This window comes from Rhea americana, unplaced genomic scaffold (assembly GCF_003343005.1).
Source record: "Rhea americana isolate MKP2758 unplaced genomic scaffold, rheAme1 scaffold_0, whole genome shotgun sequence".
In the NCBI taxonomy this organism is placed as follows: Eukaryota; Metazoa; Chordata; class Aves; order Rheiformes; family Rheidae; genus Rhea; species Rhea americana.
In genome coordinates, this window is record NW_028185037.1 from 5,914,076 (window position 1) to 5,931,729 (window position 17,654).

General features: G+C 39.7%; 1 protein-coding gene across 1 annotated transcript in view; it reads left to right on the forward strand.

Annotated features, from left to right (window-relative positions):
* The first annotated feature begins 13,374 nt into the window (after positions 1-13,374).
* Positions 13,375-17,654, forward strand: part of EMC2 (ER membrane protein complex subunit 2) — a 604,202-nt gene continuing 599,922 nt past the window's right edge. The window contains exon 1 of the mRNA XM_085310018.1: positions 13,375-13,398. Coding sequence (XP_085166144.1) covers positions 13,390-13,398 — 9 coding nt within the window. The 5' untranslated portion in view covers positions 13,375-13,389. The remainder of the gene's footprint in view (positions 13,399-17,654) is intronic.

Below are 17,654 nucleotides of genomic sequence, written 5' to 3' on the forward strand. Positions count from 1 at the left end.
CAAGTAGATTTATTTCCTTTGTAGACCCACAAAGAGAATAATGTTTTTTTTTTTCTAAAGCTGGATGAATTGACATAGTCCAATGTTTGTGATAAAAATACAGACAGACAGACACGGTCTATGCAGACAGCTCTGGCAGTTGCAGGAGATCACAGTTTGGAAATATTATAAAATAGCTTAACTGAGCCATATTCCGGGTACAGTTCCCCCTACTTATGCTGGGGATGGTGGATGCCTCTATGGCAGGACAAACTGTACTTAGCTCCGTAGCCTCCAGTCAGCATCGTTGCTCACATGAGCCTTCTTCACTCACTCGGGCTGGTGAAAGGCAAGTAGTAAGTATGGTAAGATCTGAACTTAAGAAAGTTAGAAATACTAAGGAAAACCTCATATAACCCTTATCTCCGGAAGAAATGACTTGGACTATGGAATAAGTGAGTGTGTAAACATGTGCTTCCTTTAAGAATAGCTACAGCCCTGTTGATGATAATGGCAGTTTTCATTTAGTTAAGTACTTTACTGGACTGAAGTCAAAGCTAATTGCTGCTTCCGTGGATGACTATGTGACCTCTAATAGTGGAACACACCAGTTATTTGTGAAGTTTTTTCAGATTTCTGGGAAAGCTGCTGATAATGTTGCCACATTGYGGAGAGTGGACTGGTAACAAGACGATTGAACTATGTGTAGATTCTCCAAAAATCTTATGTTGATTTTCATGACAAAAGTAGGTTTAGGTAATGGCAGATCTAGACAATTTTAACTGGAAACAAATTTTCCTGGTGAGCATAGAGCAGTATAAATCTAAAATCAGTTTGCTTAAGTTCAAGTTTGTGGATTTAATAGTGTAACTTTAAGCAAAAATGATGGGTGGATAAACATCTGAGCCACTTCTCCTGGAAATTATTGTTGCAGTCAARCTCCATTTAGTTCCTAGGACCTAACCCTGTTTTGAATTCTTTCATGTGAGGGAAAAAGACCCTTTCTCTAGGTACTTTCCAGTTCTGCTCACCAGACATTTGTCAGATGTACAGAAGACAAACACTGAAAAACTCTCTACAGCTCAAATTTTAGCTTTCAAATGGAGGACTCATCCATGATTCACAGACAAGAATTCTCATCCACCTTCTACACATGTGCGATTTTATTGAGAAATAGTTCCACTGAACGTAAATGAGACACTCAGGTATATAAAAGCAGCTTATGCCTACATAATTGGTGTTTCTACCCTCAGAACTGAAGCTTTGCAAGATTTTGAAGTAGCRTAGTTGCAGTGCAGAAAGACTTTCAGAGGGTACGTGTTCAGAACTGGCACTCAGAGCTATTGCTATGCTAAATCTAGGCAAAGCTAACTTTGTAGTACCTTCCCAGTTCCAAATGTATAATGAAACTGAGATGATCCTGTGAAAATTATAACTTYGGATTTACATAAAAATTAGTGCTGCATCTTTTTGTCGGTTGTGCTATATAAAGATAGTTCTCAGACTGGTACTGCCAGCATKATCAGGCTGAGGTTTAGAATGCCTTTGCCCTACAAGGAATATTGATATAGATTTACGTGGTGGAGAGCAGTATTTCTAGATAGTCCTAATTGCATTGCATTATAAATAGAGGTTGATAAAAATTTGTAAGTAATCCTGTTTTTTGAGTATAGATAAAGTGAGTGAGTGGTTCCGATAAGTAAGCCTCGTAAGTAAGCTTCTCCCCTCCCACATTTACTGTTCTTTTATCAGTGAATAAATAGAAATAATATCTTTGTGCTGGACCATAACTACCATTCTGTGTATTTCATCACCACAGTGCATTTGTCATACTACTCCTACAGTAGCTCATGTGAGCARAAATCACTTATCAGGATCATGATTGTACTAACAATTGGACTATATAATGGCACTGCATAAAATGAAGATATTCATTTAGACATCAATTGCACTAAAAAAGCAGTGGTGGTACAAACAGCAGATGTTGACACCAGATAGTTCCTACCCTACCTTGTAATAAGATCATTCCAAGTACAGTGTGAACTCTGTGAGATACTGGATATGCTATGTCATTCATGAAAGATCTCAAAATTATTTATAATTATAATTGTATATAYTAATAAATAAGAGTGGAACAGTCACTGCTTGGCATATGAGTAGATACAGAGATAGTAGTAGGAATCAAGAGAAAGGGTACTTAAGAGAGAAAAGGGTGGCAAAACTGAATTAAGTAGGAAGAGCTACAACTATACTAACAACCAGAAATTTGATGTAGTGAAAAAAGCTAATAAAACATCTCAGAAGGGGACTTGTCTTGGCCAAACTTATATTCATTACCGTTACCATTATAACAGTTTATAAGAATACTAGCTACTATTGCTTGCTTTTGTTTTACCACAATTTTCTGACTAGATGTTGACATCTAAATGAAGCACTGGATAAGAATCATAGGAAGTAAAGCCAGATTAGATGTTATTGGGTGCAGAGACAGCAGAGGAAGTGCTCTGGGACACAACTGAATAAGTGGCTCATTAGGTAGCAACTTATAAAGAGATGTGTATGTTCAGAAGCACGGGCAAYGGGATCTTTGTCATACTCCTTGCTGAACCTGCTTGTACAAATACCATGTATATCCACTTCCTAGATATAAAAATACATCTARGTCTTTTTGGAAGCTAATGAATTCTGCAGATTTCTGTGATTTCCTGGTGGATGTTGTCAGAGTTATATCTGATTTCAGCTTCCACTCGGGAAGTGACTCCTCTACCTAGCTGTTGTTATCTGCTCTCAGAGGGGGCTTTCACTTCCTCTCAGTAATGCAGTGGGCTTCACCTCTGTTTTGCCGTTGGTGCTTCCTGACCACCRTATCTTAATGATGCACAATGAAATGAATTAGCTGTGCCATAGCTTTGGAGATCTTTAGAGACTTTTTTTTCAAGTTTCTAAATTCATATACAATAAAGTCGAAGGAATTTACCAGGCATTTCAGAAGTTGTTCAGCTGTATGGGCGCTGCATGATCAGGTCAAGATATAATGCCTTCCTTTCTCCACTCCACAAAAAAGACAGGCAAGCTATTCAGAGCTGGTGCTCCCTTGCTAGCATTCAGTCCACTTAAACTACATTCACTTCTCTCCAGGGTTGTGACATGAGATCAATAACTGTACCTTTTAAGAAGCCACAGATGTAGATAATAGATATATTCAGATGTGAAGAGTTAGCTAGGAAAGTACCAGTCTGGATTCATGCTCGCATTAGGTTTCAGAAAGGTTGCTTACTTTCATGTGCTTAGTTAAACATTTCTGTTATCCTCGGCCACTAAACAAGTATATTATTAAACAAGAATTATGGCATCATCAGCTATGTCTTACACTGTTCTTCAGTAGTTCCTCTCAGATCACCAAGACTAGTTGGTTGAGGGGGACAAACACTGTTTTTCATTCACTGGGGTCTTAAAAGAAGCATGCTATGGGGTTTCTTCCTTCTTTCTCCAAAAACCAGCCTGTGAAATTGCCTAATGGAGAGGGATGTCAGCAATATGTTAATACTGCAGAACTGAGCATCTCTTCTCTTACCCTAGTCTCACTTGTAGCAATAAATAGTTGGCATGACAACAACAAATAAGAAGAAAATCATGACTATAGTCCAGATAAGTGTCACTTGTGGCCAGTTGGAATTTTCAAGGGGAGTATACCTCTTCCTTGATTTTCTGCTGATAAGGTCCAATACAAGAGTAGTTCCAAACATTTGTATAGACCTTTCTTTTACCAGGGATTTTGCTTAGTATGCACAGATCAAGAGGTAGAGATAATGGCTCTAAAAAAGATATCTCAATGTTGTGTATAATTAACAGTTATTAATGATAATGTGGTGTCTCATACAGATCTTGATTACTATATGAAAAGTGAGTAAGTGGCTCATGGATAAGGAGCATAAAGCATAGTTCTAGCTACAAGTAGAGACTTTCAGATCAAATGCAAATCCCTCCAGATTTCTGGGAACCATAGATATCTGTATCTACAGCAGCTCTCACCTCAGATACTGCTATTGGCAAAAATATTTTCCCATAAATTAGAAAAGAGACATTCCTGTCACCCTGTACAAGTGCAGATGTTCCCACAGTAAGATGAAAAATAAACACAAATGACTTTTCTTATTATTCTTGACATAATGAGGCTAGATAGCTTCAACCTCTGCTGTGAATCCTACCATTCAGCAGGGCCAGGCATTCATTCTGCATGTGAAGAGCTGTAACCTCCTGCTTTCTGATCAGCTTAGTGGGGTTTATTGTCAGAGCAAAAAATGAGTATCTTCTCCTCAGATAGGATTGTGTAAAGCAGAGGTTGTAAACTATGGTGTAAGTCAGAGTATGATGGTAACATGGCCCATATATGTTTACAATCACAAATAATTCAAAAAGACTTCATCATTTCCCAAGAGCTATAGTGCTTCTTTGTAATAATGTGCATTGAGATGCACAGAAGTCATTACTGTTTGCAGTCTCTACCATATTATTATGATCAGTTGCCATCATCAAGTAATTTCTCTCTGCATTGTTCTTGAACTGTTTAATATTCATCACAGTACTATAAACCTTTAGCAGGTGAGCGTAATAGTGAACATTTATTCAAAGTAGAGTAGGAAGCACCAAACATCGTAGTGTTTTGGTAAATGAATGAGTGGGATAAGATAAAAGAGAAACAGCTGATTTTTGGCTATGACACGAAGGACACCAAAATAGGTTCCAGCCAGAGACAGCTTCTAAGAATAACAATTTCTTTAAGTGTGGCACTGCAGTCTTTTAGATTATTTATTTTATATGTCTTCTAAGCAGCAGTCAGACTGCTTAGAATTTTCTAAGCTACCAAATTTTAATTGATTTCCTTTTGGGAAATTGTTCTTTAGATTGACGTCTGGGTTTAGAGGCTTGACATGTGYGAATCAAAAGGAGCGTATCTTTTAGTTCATTTCATCTATTGACTTTAATAGTCATTTCTCTCCTTGGGATATGTCAATTAAAAAAAAACAAATCTTAAAAAATGCATATTCAGTAAGAAATCTAGYAAAGCTCATCGAGAATTCACTAGTTCAGAGAAAAAAGAACAGTGCAGAAGAAAAACTGAAGAGAGTCCAAGAAGAGGCAGAAAGGTCTAGGTAAGAGAAGCAGCATGTTCTAGTGAAGAGAAGGTCAAATGGCTCTCTGGCACCGACACGGAAACATTTCTCATGAAGCACAGAAATTTCAGCCACRGTTCCCAAATAACGGTGGCAGAGCCTGTTTTGTGGCTCGCGAGCTGCAGAGCACAGCGGTGGTGTTAGGGCTCAGAGGAGAGCTTGGAGCCTCAGCAYAGGTCAAACAGTCAGAGAAATGGAGCATGTGGGAAAGGAAGCAGGGCCATAGGAAATGGGAACGCGGGGCGGATGTTTACTCTTCTAAGCAACTGAAAACACTCAGCACATGCCACGGAGTATATTATTCTATTTTATTTAAAGGAATATTTATTTAGGTGAAGATTGAACTAAAAAATCTCAGATCTATGGGAACAAGGTCCCATGGTGTGTTATTATGCTTTGCAGAGGATTCTTTCTCTATAACAATATCAGAAGTTTGAAACAATGACAGGAAGGACAGTTACAAAAATATTGTGTTTTTAGTTCAATTTAAATTCCACGTGGTCATGTGCTTTCAATCTTTCATTCAGAAAGCTTCTGTCCAGTAACTCTAAACTATTTTATTTTCTGATTTCAAGATCTCCTGCTGTTTCTCCAAAGCTGATGTAGTTTAAAGGAGCATTTTTTAATTCCATTGAGCTACTTGAAAAAGCACTCAGAAACCAGGACCTCAGACTTTATCTCTGCATTTCACACACWGCTTCTCCTGGTACTGAGAAGAAACCTTCTGTGTAACTGCCACAGCTCCTATTGGCATCTAATGAGGATCAAAGGAAAAACTTTCCTCCCCCATTTTTTAATGCTTGTAAAAAAAAGGCCATTTTATTCATGGCTTTTATTAAGAACATACAAATGTATATTTTTAAAATAGCTGTTTTCTCTCTTCTTCTCTCATGACATTGCTCAGAGGCATAGACCAGTGCTCAGACAAACCTACACTTCTGTGTGCTGTATGATTTTGAGCAAAGCATCAGAGAAACTCCCATATCTGTCCTGTCTTAATGTGAGATCATCTAAACTTAGTCAGCAAACAAATGAAGGAGTGATCATCAAGAGAGGGGACTCTTMATTTAGTTAATTTAGAGCATACTGGCAAGTGAAGGCTTACTATAATTTATTTGCTACAATGCACATAAACAACATAAAGCTATAAATAGAATATGCTATAGGATTACTACAGATTTTTTAATGGTGATATAGGGTTTTTTTTATTTTTAATATTAGCAAAAGAAGTCATAAAGGGAGACAGGAGTGTGAGCTAAGTTTTCAGAAGCAATTCTTGATGATGATAAATGCTTGGCTTGGGATTACTGATTGCTGACTTTCAGGACTCAAAACAGAGAAGCCCGAAATCACTAGCTGCTGTATTTCTGGATGCCATTTCCTACTTTATCTGCATTACCAAAGAAAAATTRCATAGGACAAGATTCAGAGAGAAACCCTAAACCTCTGACCCTAGCAGGATGTTCCAGACAGTCAGCATAAAGCTTATTATTTACCCCTGCCGTTACTGAGGAGAGCTGACAGTGCAGGGAACRTACAAGCCAAAAGATAAGTGCTGATGAATTTAGGCATGTTGAGAGCTGGACAGGATCTTTCTGAATACCTTTTTATCTCCTAGCTACTTAACTCTGGCTAGATACCTTTACATGGTAGACTCTTCAAAGCTCAAAGTTGGGCCCCGCTCCCRAGCACCTGTAGATCTCAGTGAGAACATGATGCCCCTGACCTGGGCATCAGTTCCCTTTCATTCCCAGTACAGACAGGTGGTCTGAAAGTGTTTATTAGGAGCTCTGCAGGGTACAGGCAAAGGATTCACTTCTGTTGTACCTGCTCTGCCTTGGGACGTCTCTGCATTGCCCAGGGGCCAGGGCTCTTCCTTGCTGCTCATGCACAAGGACAGGATCCACCATCCATTAGGCCAAGTATTCAGCTGTACAGTAAGAGTTAAGCTCCATAATATTAACTGAGGTTTTCTTTACAAATATTTATTTTGCTTTTCCTAAATTTTTAATGAAATGTCTAAACAACTTTGGGTGGTTGTGCCTGAGAGAAACATTCTCTCAGATGTTTGCAAACATCTTGGCATGTGTGTCACATAATTTTCCTCTTCTTTTCTCATTGCTAAAAGCAATTACACAGAAACAGAAATTTTGTTTTCAACCAGTTCATCTGTGCATGTTGTTTATATCTGAAATTGTAAACTCCAGCTTTTGATGGAGGTCCATAAAGATAATAATCCTGTTTTTATCAGCACTGATCCCTAGAGGTCAATCTCTAATTCATTGTTGCTATTGCAAAAATCAGTTAGATCACATGAGACTCCAGCTACAAATGGGCAATAGGCAGTAGGAGCTGCTAAACTGTTAGGAATCAAATATTAAATCTTGTTTAAACATGGTTATGAAGTTGTGGTGTCTTTACTTCTTTTGTGCTCCACTGTTGAACTTCTAGAACTGTGAGCTTAGTTTATCGTTGCACTGAACTTGTCATATTCAGGGAATGCAAACTGTATTGTCCAGGTTAGACTTCAAGCTCATCTTGCACAGCCATAACAGACCAGGATACCAGAGAATCGGGCTTTCAAGGATGGCACTTTTGTGCTAGGCTTCAGTGCATGCAAGCCTATGCTGCATAGGCATGCATTTCGGAGCATGGCTGAGCTGCACACACTTCACATTATGTGTTTGTAATTAATTCTGTATTTTTTTAGATCAAGTACTGTAATTCTTACGTCTCACAAATAAGAGTTGCTGTAGGAATTTGTTTGAAGCATACTGCAGAAGAATGTATCAGTCAGATCTAGAAAGTGATCTCAGTCGAGTAACGTATTGGCAGAGACATTTCTGCTTGTACATGTTAGTGATTGCTTTTTACAGTATTTAGAATGACATTTTAATGGCCATTATTACATTTTTGGTACAGAAACAGCAGGTACTTATGATTACATTTTAGGTACAGAAACAGCAGGCATTTTGCTGTGCAGAATAGTCTGTCCTGATCCTCTYTCGTGGAGATTTTACCTTTTGTTCTTTACTGTTTTCTGTAATCTAGTCTGAAAAGAAATGACTCATTTGTAGTGTTGAGTAATAAACTACTGAAGAACAAATATGAGCAAAAATAGATACCACTTTTGATAATGTGAAGGCAGAAGCTGTGCAAATTAAAATATTATAGATTGCTACATAAGACTTCAGCAAACTTTTCATTATTTAAAAGATGAGTCAGTTCAAGAGTAACAGTCATTTCTCAGAATAACTTGTTTACTTTGGCAACAGTGCTAAACTATGTGGATTCATTAACCTGGATGTCTTATAGGAAGCCCAGGATTTTATTCTGTGGAGCACCAACCGTTATTGGCAGGTATATGAAAGGCATTTTCCCTCCTTCCTACACTTGCATGTCTGTTTGGTGCTGCTTTGGGAATGTTCTTCTGCCTCTCCAGGTGCACGTGAATTTGAGCTGATAACATACGCTAGCGATTGCATTGTCGTTTGTTAGGACACATTTTTTACACTATTGCATTGCTGTGCTCGAAGTACCCTCAGAAAGAGAGTCTCTCTTGAGGCCTCTCTCTGGTGTGCTGCTCTCCTGCTAAGGAGACTGCAGAGCGTGCGAGGAACCACAAAGTGTCTGAGAGCCGTAGGTAGGCAACAGCCTGCGGCTCAGTTGGGAACGGCCTTCACAGTACGTGCACCCGGGGGGCACAGTGCCAGGCACTGCTGCGGGGCCGGGGTCTGAACACGATGGTTGGGAGCAGGCGATGGTTGGGAGCCTGCAGCCGGAGACAGGACCCGAGCAAGGAGATCCTCTGGGAACGTGATGCCACCGTCGAGCCCGAGGGCATTCACGGAGATCCCTGGCAAAGCACCAGCAGTGCGCAGAGGTGGGCCAGCAAATCTGCAGCTTGAAATCACGGTTATGACCTGCAAAATATAACTCTGAATATCTACCTGAGTGTAAAAATACAGTTTCCAGTCATCGCTTTATCTGGGGYAAGCATATTTTTGATAAATAAAAAATGCATGGCAAAAAAACATTGAGTCCTATGCAACAGTAAACAACCTTGAAAACTTCCTTTCACCTTTATGTTCTCAACCTGAGACAGATTGTTAAAAATTCCAGAAATATTAATGTAGAATCTCCATAAAGTGTGTGTGATGGTTATGTGTGGAGAAATAACATTGAGTCAGGCAATATTAATTATGTCTTCCAAGAAAAAAGGGTAAAAAGGCTTTGAAGGGTGAAATGTTTCCTCTTCTACTTTAAGCAGGTTTAGGGCAGAATCTCACTATTTTGACTGGGATGCCTTGTCCAACCCCAAAATTATGCTATTTCATGCTGAAACACAACAAGAACTGATGTGCCAGTTCTTAATTATATTTTCAGGTCATCCTGGGGGCTTTAATTTGACATGAGAGGTCTGGGGTGTTTTTTTTGTTTCCAGAATATAAACCCATGTCTAGGACAATATAGTCCAACCTGCRTGAGGGATTCACTATCCCAAACCAAGCTGGTGCCTCTATGACAGAGATAGAAATTGCAAGGTGGTGCAGCTGGGAGGCTCAGACCACCCCTTTCCACGTAGGCATGTGTATGTGTGTCACAAAAGGGCTACCAAGGACTGATTCTGCTGGTAAAAAACCTAAATGGCAACAGGACTTTTGCCATGGGCTATCTGCAGGAAGGTCCATGGCAAAATCGAGTGAAGTCAGTAGGGCTTTGCACTTGTTTCAGCAAAGTGATTGGCGCAGACGAGAACTAGTAGATGTTCTTGTTCTCCTCTTACTCGTTTCCTGAGCACAGCTGCCCAGTTTGGGGATGATATGGGCAGTCCCGGGTTTTCTCTGCGAGGTAAGGATGAGGAGCACTACTCTCTCCTCTGTCACCAGCTCTCTGTAGCCCTCAGTGCGCACTCAGTACACAAGCCGATGAGAAGAGAGAAAGTGAGTCGATACATTTTGGCAGCGTAACTAGTATTTTGGGATAACATGATGTAAAATTAAAACAAATATCTGGCTGTTTTGTTCTGCTACTTTTCTGCTTCCTTAAAGCAAACAAGCCATGTGGAAATGTTTTCTTTATGCCCCTGATACTTTTCCTTTGTTTCACTACAGGAACATCCCAGATTTTTGTAATCCAATGTATGCTTCAGGTCATTGGTCCTGCACAGTCTTATGTGCTGAAATAGCAGAGACCAGAGTGATAACTTATTCTGTCTCAAGAGGGAGAGACTCCTGCTTCAGAAATGTCAGCAGAATAGTTTATTCCCCTGTTACAGTCACACTGTTCACATCTGCTCTGCTTTTACAGTTAATTAGTCCTACTACAGGCAACTCTAGGGCTGGAGCTAACTACATTTAGTCCGCTATCTGATGTCGCACTATGTGAAGTGTTATAAAAGATAAGTAATGGGAAGGTTTCTGTCCTACTGACCTATAAATAAAATGTTTGTGTGATATGGTGGAATAGTATTTTTGGCCTCACCATGATAAAATTATACAGATCAGCTCCAGCAGAGTACGTTATCATGGATGTACAGTGGCACAGAAGTAACAACCCATCAGAAAGAACATCTGACCAACAGTCTTGCCAAAAAGGCTTGCAGCTTGTGACATAAGACATGTAGTAAATTTTATATCTCTATAGCACACACTAGACATAATGTGCTCTCACACATGAACACATTTATCGCGAAAGTTCAGAAGTTCAAAGCAGGTCATTACTTCTAACAGAATTATTAAATCCAGTATCTTAAATACGTCAGTAATTTTATTTCTTCTTGGGATTTTCAAAAACACTTGCTTTCTGACTTAGTTCTTCCACTGATGGAAGCAAAACTTGCGAATTCAGAATACTCGTAACACAGTTGTTCCTGAACTTGCACCCAGGTAATAATGGAGCTTTTGTTACTTTGCGCTAGGTGCTCGTATAGAGCAGAGTGGAGGAGAAATGACATTTATACAATATTAACGCTCTTTGTTAACAACCCTGTTCTTAAGCTGCAGTCCTCTGCACCAGGGTCTTCAAATGTTATGTGCTACTGGGTCCCCGTGTATTAGGTACCACAACAGTACCACATCTAAAGGCATTAATAGCCCTCCTTAATTACAAAGCATTCCACAAGTCACCGTGTTGAGTCTACTGAGCAACATGGTTTGAGTTTCTACCTAACTGAACTCCTCAAGGCAGAAGGTAAGTTAAAGAATATTGGCTTTTTCCCAGCCAAGAACCTTCTTTAGCAAATGGAAAAATTCTGCTAACAGGAAAAGATATGAGGGAAATGGGTTGTTTCTAATTTAGCTTTAATTAAATGTAATTCCAGTGCTTGCCAAACTAACTGCACTCACCAAAAGCAGGAATAAACCACATAATAGACCACCCACTGTTCAGTGTTACTAATGCAGCAGAGCAGATAATACGCAGTTATCATGTGCTCGGAGCTATGAGCGCATTCACACAGAGTAATTTATTTGGTTATACAAAACCCTCGCAGAATTAACGGCGCTCTCCTCCTTTCTGTTGACTACTACCAGCACTACCCTTTGTACGCAGATGAGTGCTACTTGAGTTGGAGTTTAAAGAAATGCCATCTCACAGCTGCTGGTGCCCAGGCAATTTGCCATTAAGCAAAGCATGCCAAAGCAAGGGTTTCAGCATACGGCAGGCGCAGCGTGAGTCAGAGACACATGCAAGCCCCGCYGAACAGCAGTATATTCTGCGCTAACACTAGCGTAGAGGCAGGGCGCACACGCCTGCTTAAAGGTGCACAACACACCACGCAGTTTTGGGTAAGAACTTCGAATAGTCCGCTTTGTAACCAGTTTAAGCTGTACAGAAATTACATAATCACGGAACTTGAAGGAATCTTTAAAAACAATATCCTCCCTTCTAGTAACCTGAATTTAATTATTAAACTTGAGTTTCATTAACATAGAAGTTCCTATCACCTCTGCTGTGCCTCTGAAACTTCATAACAAAACCTGTTAAAATTACCAGAGGAATACGAAAATCTGATACTTTAACTAGGAGCTGACTACAGACATAACAGGGCAAAATATCCGTTTTTCATGTTAGTAAAATTCATGTCAAGAAAAAAAAATGCATTTTTTTAAAGATGTGGTACCTGATCAGATTTTAACATCAGTGATACCCATACCAAAAGCTACATTTGATTTATGCAGCTAAACCTTGTCTTTACAATAAGCTGTAGCCAAAAGCCTGTATCTGATTGCCCTTTGAACTATGAATTTTTTAATATTAACTCCGGAACATCAAATTTCCCCATAGAGATCACATTTTCTTAACATTTTTGTTTATAAACAGTAGAGTATCTGTTTAAGAGGATTTCCTCCCTCTAAATAGTAGACAGTCTCTGAATATTTTCCTGTGTCTAAAAAAACCACAGTATCTATCAGCACAAAAGAGTCACTTGGTCTATGTGCAATGTACTCTTTAAAAGCTTTAAAAGCTTTTTAATGCCAAATTCTTTCCCAAAACATTGTAGTTATCAATAATGCAACATACAGCAACACTTTTTCTCAGTAATAAAATACTGAACTTAAACCACTTTTGATTGTAGATTTGCCAGCATAAGGAGGATTTTGGTTTTAATGGGTTCTTTGTAGTTCATACAATGATACATACATGAACAGTAATACTGTCAGCTGTCAAGCTAGTGGCTTTATCATATCCTCTGCAAAAAAGAAAATGGCACCTCTGTCCTCACTCCTCCAATATTTCATAAACAGTGTGGTTTTGAGAACTAAAGCACTTTTAAGCTGTGGAACATTTGAAAGAGCTTCGAAAGCTGTGGCTGTCTTGCATAAAACGTGACATTAAAAGTTTTGTCATGCGCTGTAGTGGCTTCTTACAGTCCTTAACATAATGTTATATATTAGGTGTTATCTGCTAGAAATTTTAAATTCCATTTCCCATTCAGTTGTATGTTTCACTGATCCCAGTATATGAGTTTTGAATAATATTTATATTTTTTGCCATGATTTAGGCWAACTGATGTTTACAATGATATCAAACTGTGCTGCTACTTCAAGTTAGCAAAGGGGATATGATCTCAAATATTTAATAATAAACACTAATTAAAAGAATGAACCATAAATCCATTTTGCTTGCTTTCCTGTATTCCATAAAAAGAAAAATAAATTGGCATTCAAGCTGACAGACAAAATAAGAAAGAAAAAGCAGACACACTGGATGTAATCAAGAGGGGTGCACGGAGATGTACCAGCTTCTGTCTGCCCTTAGAGCCAAAGCTTTGCTCCRCAAATGATCCGAAAGAGCTCTTCACTCCAAGGCCCTGTGCCTGCTGACATAACCTGCACGCGTGAGGAAAGGGGGCTGAGGAGCAGGCGCCACGAACCGACAGATTCGAGCTGTTCTGCACGCTGAGTACCAAACGCRCCCTCCTGAAAATGATGGGCCCCTGCTCGAGCTCACCGTTGGTCACAAGTGCAGACTGAAGCTGGGGTCACGAGCCACCCTGGAGGGCCAGATTCATCCAGAGTGTCGGACGGGTCTCCAGCTCTTTGGGTACAGTTTCTCCACCATCACTCATTTTTTCTGTTTAGTTGGTGCGGAGCCTGAGTTTTTCAAGGCAGAAAATTCTCTCTCCGTATAAAGTCCCTGCCATGATATAACCTCTCACGTTATTGGGAGCAGTCTGTTACCAGAGATGTAGCGTCAACTGACACAGAGCACGTTCTGCACTGCACGCACTGAGGAAGAGGAGCAGAAACAAGGCCTTCGCCTCTGCTGAGGGCAGATGCGTATCCCCGATCGGTACTCTGCTCTGATATTTTGGACTGAACTCATTCATTAGTCTTCTGCTTGTACAGGAGAGCAGAAGGAAAAGATATATTTCTGCTTTTAATCTCTTTGCTGTTAACGTGCAGAAGTCCAGGGTTCTGTGTATGGAGGCTGCATGGCAGAAGAGATAACGGCCAACAGATAAAGTCCAAAACGTCAGTGCAGATAGGGTTCAACCTGTCCTTCGCTTGTGGGGGACTTATCGAGAACTAGGAGGAGCAGAGAAGACGGCTGGCTTTCCAGATAATGTACTTAACCTTACAGGACCTTTCAAAAAATATAGCGARTATATTGAGGTGCTGTTTACTAAATTTTTATTACTATTTTAACATAACAACCATAGAAAGAGGAAAATAATATGGGCATAATACCAGTGACTGTCAGTGCATTTTATATAGGACAAATGTAGAAATGAAGAGGTTACAAGGGTCCCGCTATACTGGGCTCTGTACATCCAGGAATTCTTCACTTTGACAGCCAGTCATAATGGTGTCTTGATATCTTTCCCACTGCAGAAACTGCTCTATTTCCTGTGACAATAATCTCCTAGGACAGGCCAGGAAAAGACAAACCTCAAAAAGGTGCTGCAGTCCTATCGTCTTTCTCCCTTGGGTTGATTTATCCTGTGTGGAAACACGGAGATTGCAGCTGTGTTCCTGAGGSTAGTCATGCTGGAGAGCAGAAGGCTCCTTGCATCCATTAACCTTGTTGGTTGCTACCTGCACAGTCTGGCCCTAGGCCTGTTCAGAGCCTCACAAACAYGCCTTCACTAGCACAGAGCTCAGTTTTGTATTGTAGAGGCATTGCAAAATATTTCCAAGCAGCATTGCAAAACATGCCTGTATTTTATAGTACACTTAGTGGCAAMGAAGTCAGAATAAAATCAATGGCAGCTTTGTCTCACCTCAGAGTGGAGTGAGGTGGGAATGTTGAATAGGTGCTAGGATAACTTTTTTTAAAAAAATTAAATGATTGACTTGGCCTTGTGAAGTTATGGGTAACAGTTACTTTACAAAAGTTGTATTGATCTTTGTGGCTGCATTTGGGAAAGGATCAACACTTGAAATGGTAAATTTTCACTTCTCATAGCAACTGCATTTTAAGCCACATGCTTTCCAACAGTAAGTACATTGRCATGTTTCCATGTCATAATAATTACTGTTACGTCAAAGACTGAAAAAAATAGAAATACATCAGTAAAGTTTACAGCATGAAATTGCTTGTACCTGAATAATTCTCTAAGCAGTTATACAGGAAAACAGACATTGCTGCATAAAATTTTGGTTCCTCTCTTTAAATCTACTGCATACCCCCTGTGTACCTCTTGTGCATACTGCCAAGTTATCCRGACCGCTAAAGGAGGATTATAATTGTAGGCAAGAAAGAAAAAAAAATCAATCACAATATTTTCCTTTTAGTGACTTCCGGATCAATTTTTACAGTTAAGTTGACATTTRAGTTTTAAATAACACTTTGTTCAGAATTAACAAGGTATGAAATAGTTGTCTTGCAAAGAACAGAAATAGTTTGGCACATACAGTCAATAKAGAAACAAGAGTTTCTGTTATAATAATTTGTCTTTTATATTATTTGGATGTTGATTCCTCTCGTTTTAAGTCCTTAGTAAGTCTTTAGTAAGACTTCTTATTAAACTAAATTCTCAGAAACTTATCATGCTGATCCACTATTGGAAACTATCAGCTCTTGCACCTTCAAGCTGATAATGGATTTACATGTCAGTTGACACTGCTGTTGTATCATCCATTTCCTCCGTGCAGTTAATGAAATTTTTTAGTGTTTCAGCACTAGTGAGGCTACACCTGGAACACTGTGAACAGTTTTAGAATGTCCCATACAAAAGAGATGTGGACAAACTGGAAAAAGTTCAGCGCAGATCCACTAAGATGATTTAGGGRACTGGCACAGATGGCATACAAGGAGAGAAGCCTGGATTTGATGAATATGCAGAAGAGAAGATGAAAGGGAGATCTAGCTGTTGCCTTCAACTAATGAGGAATTACAGAAAAGAGACTTCTCTGAAGTGTACAGGAAAGGGAGACGAGAAAATGGTTGCAGGTTGCAGCAAGGGAAATTCTGAGAGAATACAAAGAAACAAAATTCCCCACGAGTGCTCTGAAGTGCTAGAACAGGTTGCTCACAGAAGATGTGGAATGTCCATCCTTGGAGATTTTTATATCRTAATTGGACAAGGTCCTGAGCAACCTGATCTGACTTCAAAGTTAGTCCTGCTTTGAGCAGGAGGTTGGGTTAAAGGACTTCCAGAASCCCCTTCCAACCTAATAATTGTGTGATCCCAACAGCTACCCAGGTAAAAYGCTCTCTCCGTACACTGTCTGCTTCACGAGACTTTCAGCATCTTCCAACTCGCTTATGAGTCATTAAAGCAGTGCAGGGAGGGCCCTTTTCTTCCGGCCTAGCCCAAAGAGCATTCAAAATGGGACCTGCCCAGCTCCAACTCTCTTCCATCAAACAGCTACTAAATYATTCTTACCATATCTCTGTCAAACAAAATCATTGGAAGTGTAATGCTATGTCAAGCAGAAATTTGATCCATCCCCAGAACTAGAAAAGACACCAAAATAGTRATGGTTTTCTATGTGCTAGCTGTGCTAAATAGTGACTGCATAGTAGGACTTTTTGCCTTCAAATTATGTAACACAATCTGTACAACTTTTCTATGCCCCAGGCAATATCTCATAGCCTTACCTTAAATATATGGATAGATAGATAGATGGGTAGGCAGACAGACACACAGACACACACAGATAATGGAACATGACCACCTAGAATAGCAGGACACTGAATTCAGTGAGGTAACAGGTTCCTTCTAGACCTATGTTCTTGTGAAACGGCACCCTCTCAGATCCTGTAGTATTAGTCTGATAACTTCAGAAATATCCCATAATTATAGTCCTCTGGTAGTGAAAATGAACCTTAACAGGGAATATCTAATCAGCTCCCACAACACAAGCCAAATGTGAGCATTAGTCTTACGTGCAGCACATAATTTCTGTTGGTGGTAGAATACACAGAAATGTAGCCTAAGCAAAAAGACTGTTTATGAAAATGTTCCTGCGTATGARTGAGTTGAATTACATTACTCTCATGATGAAAAACATGTAATTTAGTCCTATGCTGATTTTGTCTCAGCTCCCCACCACTAACAAAGCTTTGGGCACTTTGCATTGGGAAGTGTAGGAGCCCTCACGCTCATTAGTTTCGTTATTAGGCTGCTGTTTTCACGCAGTTAGAACCCCAGGTGCAGGGCAACAGACAGTTTTCCAGGCAGCTGTGCAGCTTTCATCAGCTGTAGCACTAGAAGCCCCTCTGGTCCCCCCAAGGAAGTCTGATATCTCTCTTTTACTGAGGTTTATGTAGTAGCATGGTAGTCTCTCCAGAATACCAAAAAATAATCTATTCGATCTTTTGGAAGYCTATTGCTCAGTTGAATTCAGTCGAACTGTCTACAATTTTTGCCTGCATGTTTTTCACAGGGGAAATCCTGGAATCTCCCTTACCCTTTYCCTGGGAATGGGGAAAGAGATCTGCAGAAAAAAACACTCCTACCAAGAATGCTTTGGTAATGTTTGATTTGTTACATTTTTCCCTCTGTGCACACYTTGAACCTCTGGATTTTTTTTCATTTGTATTTTTAAA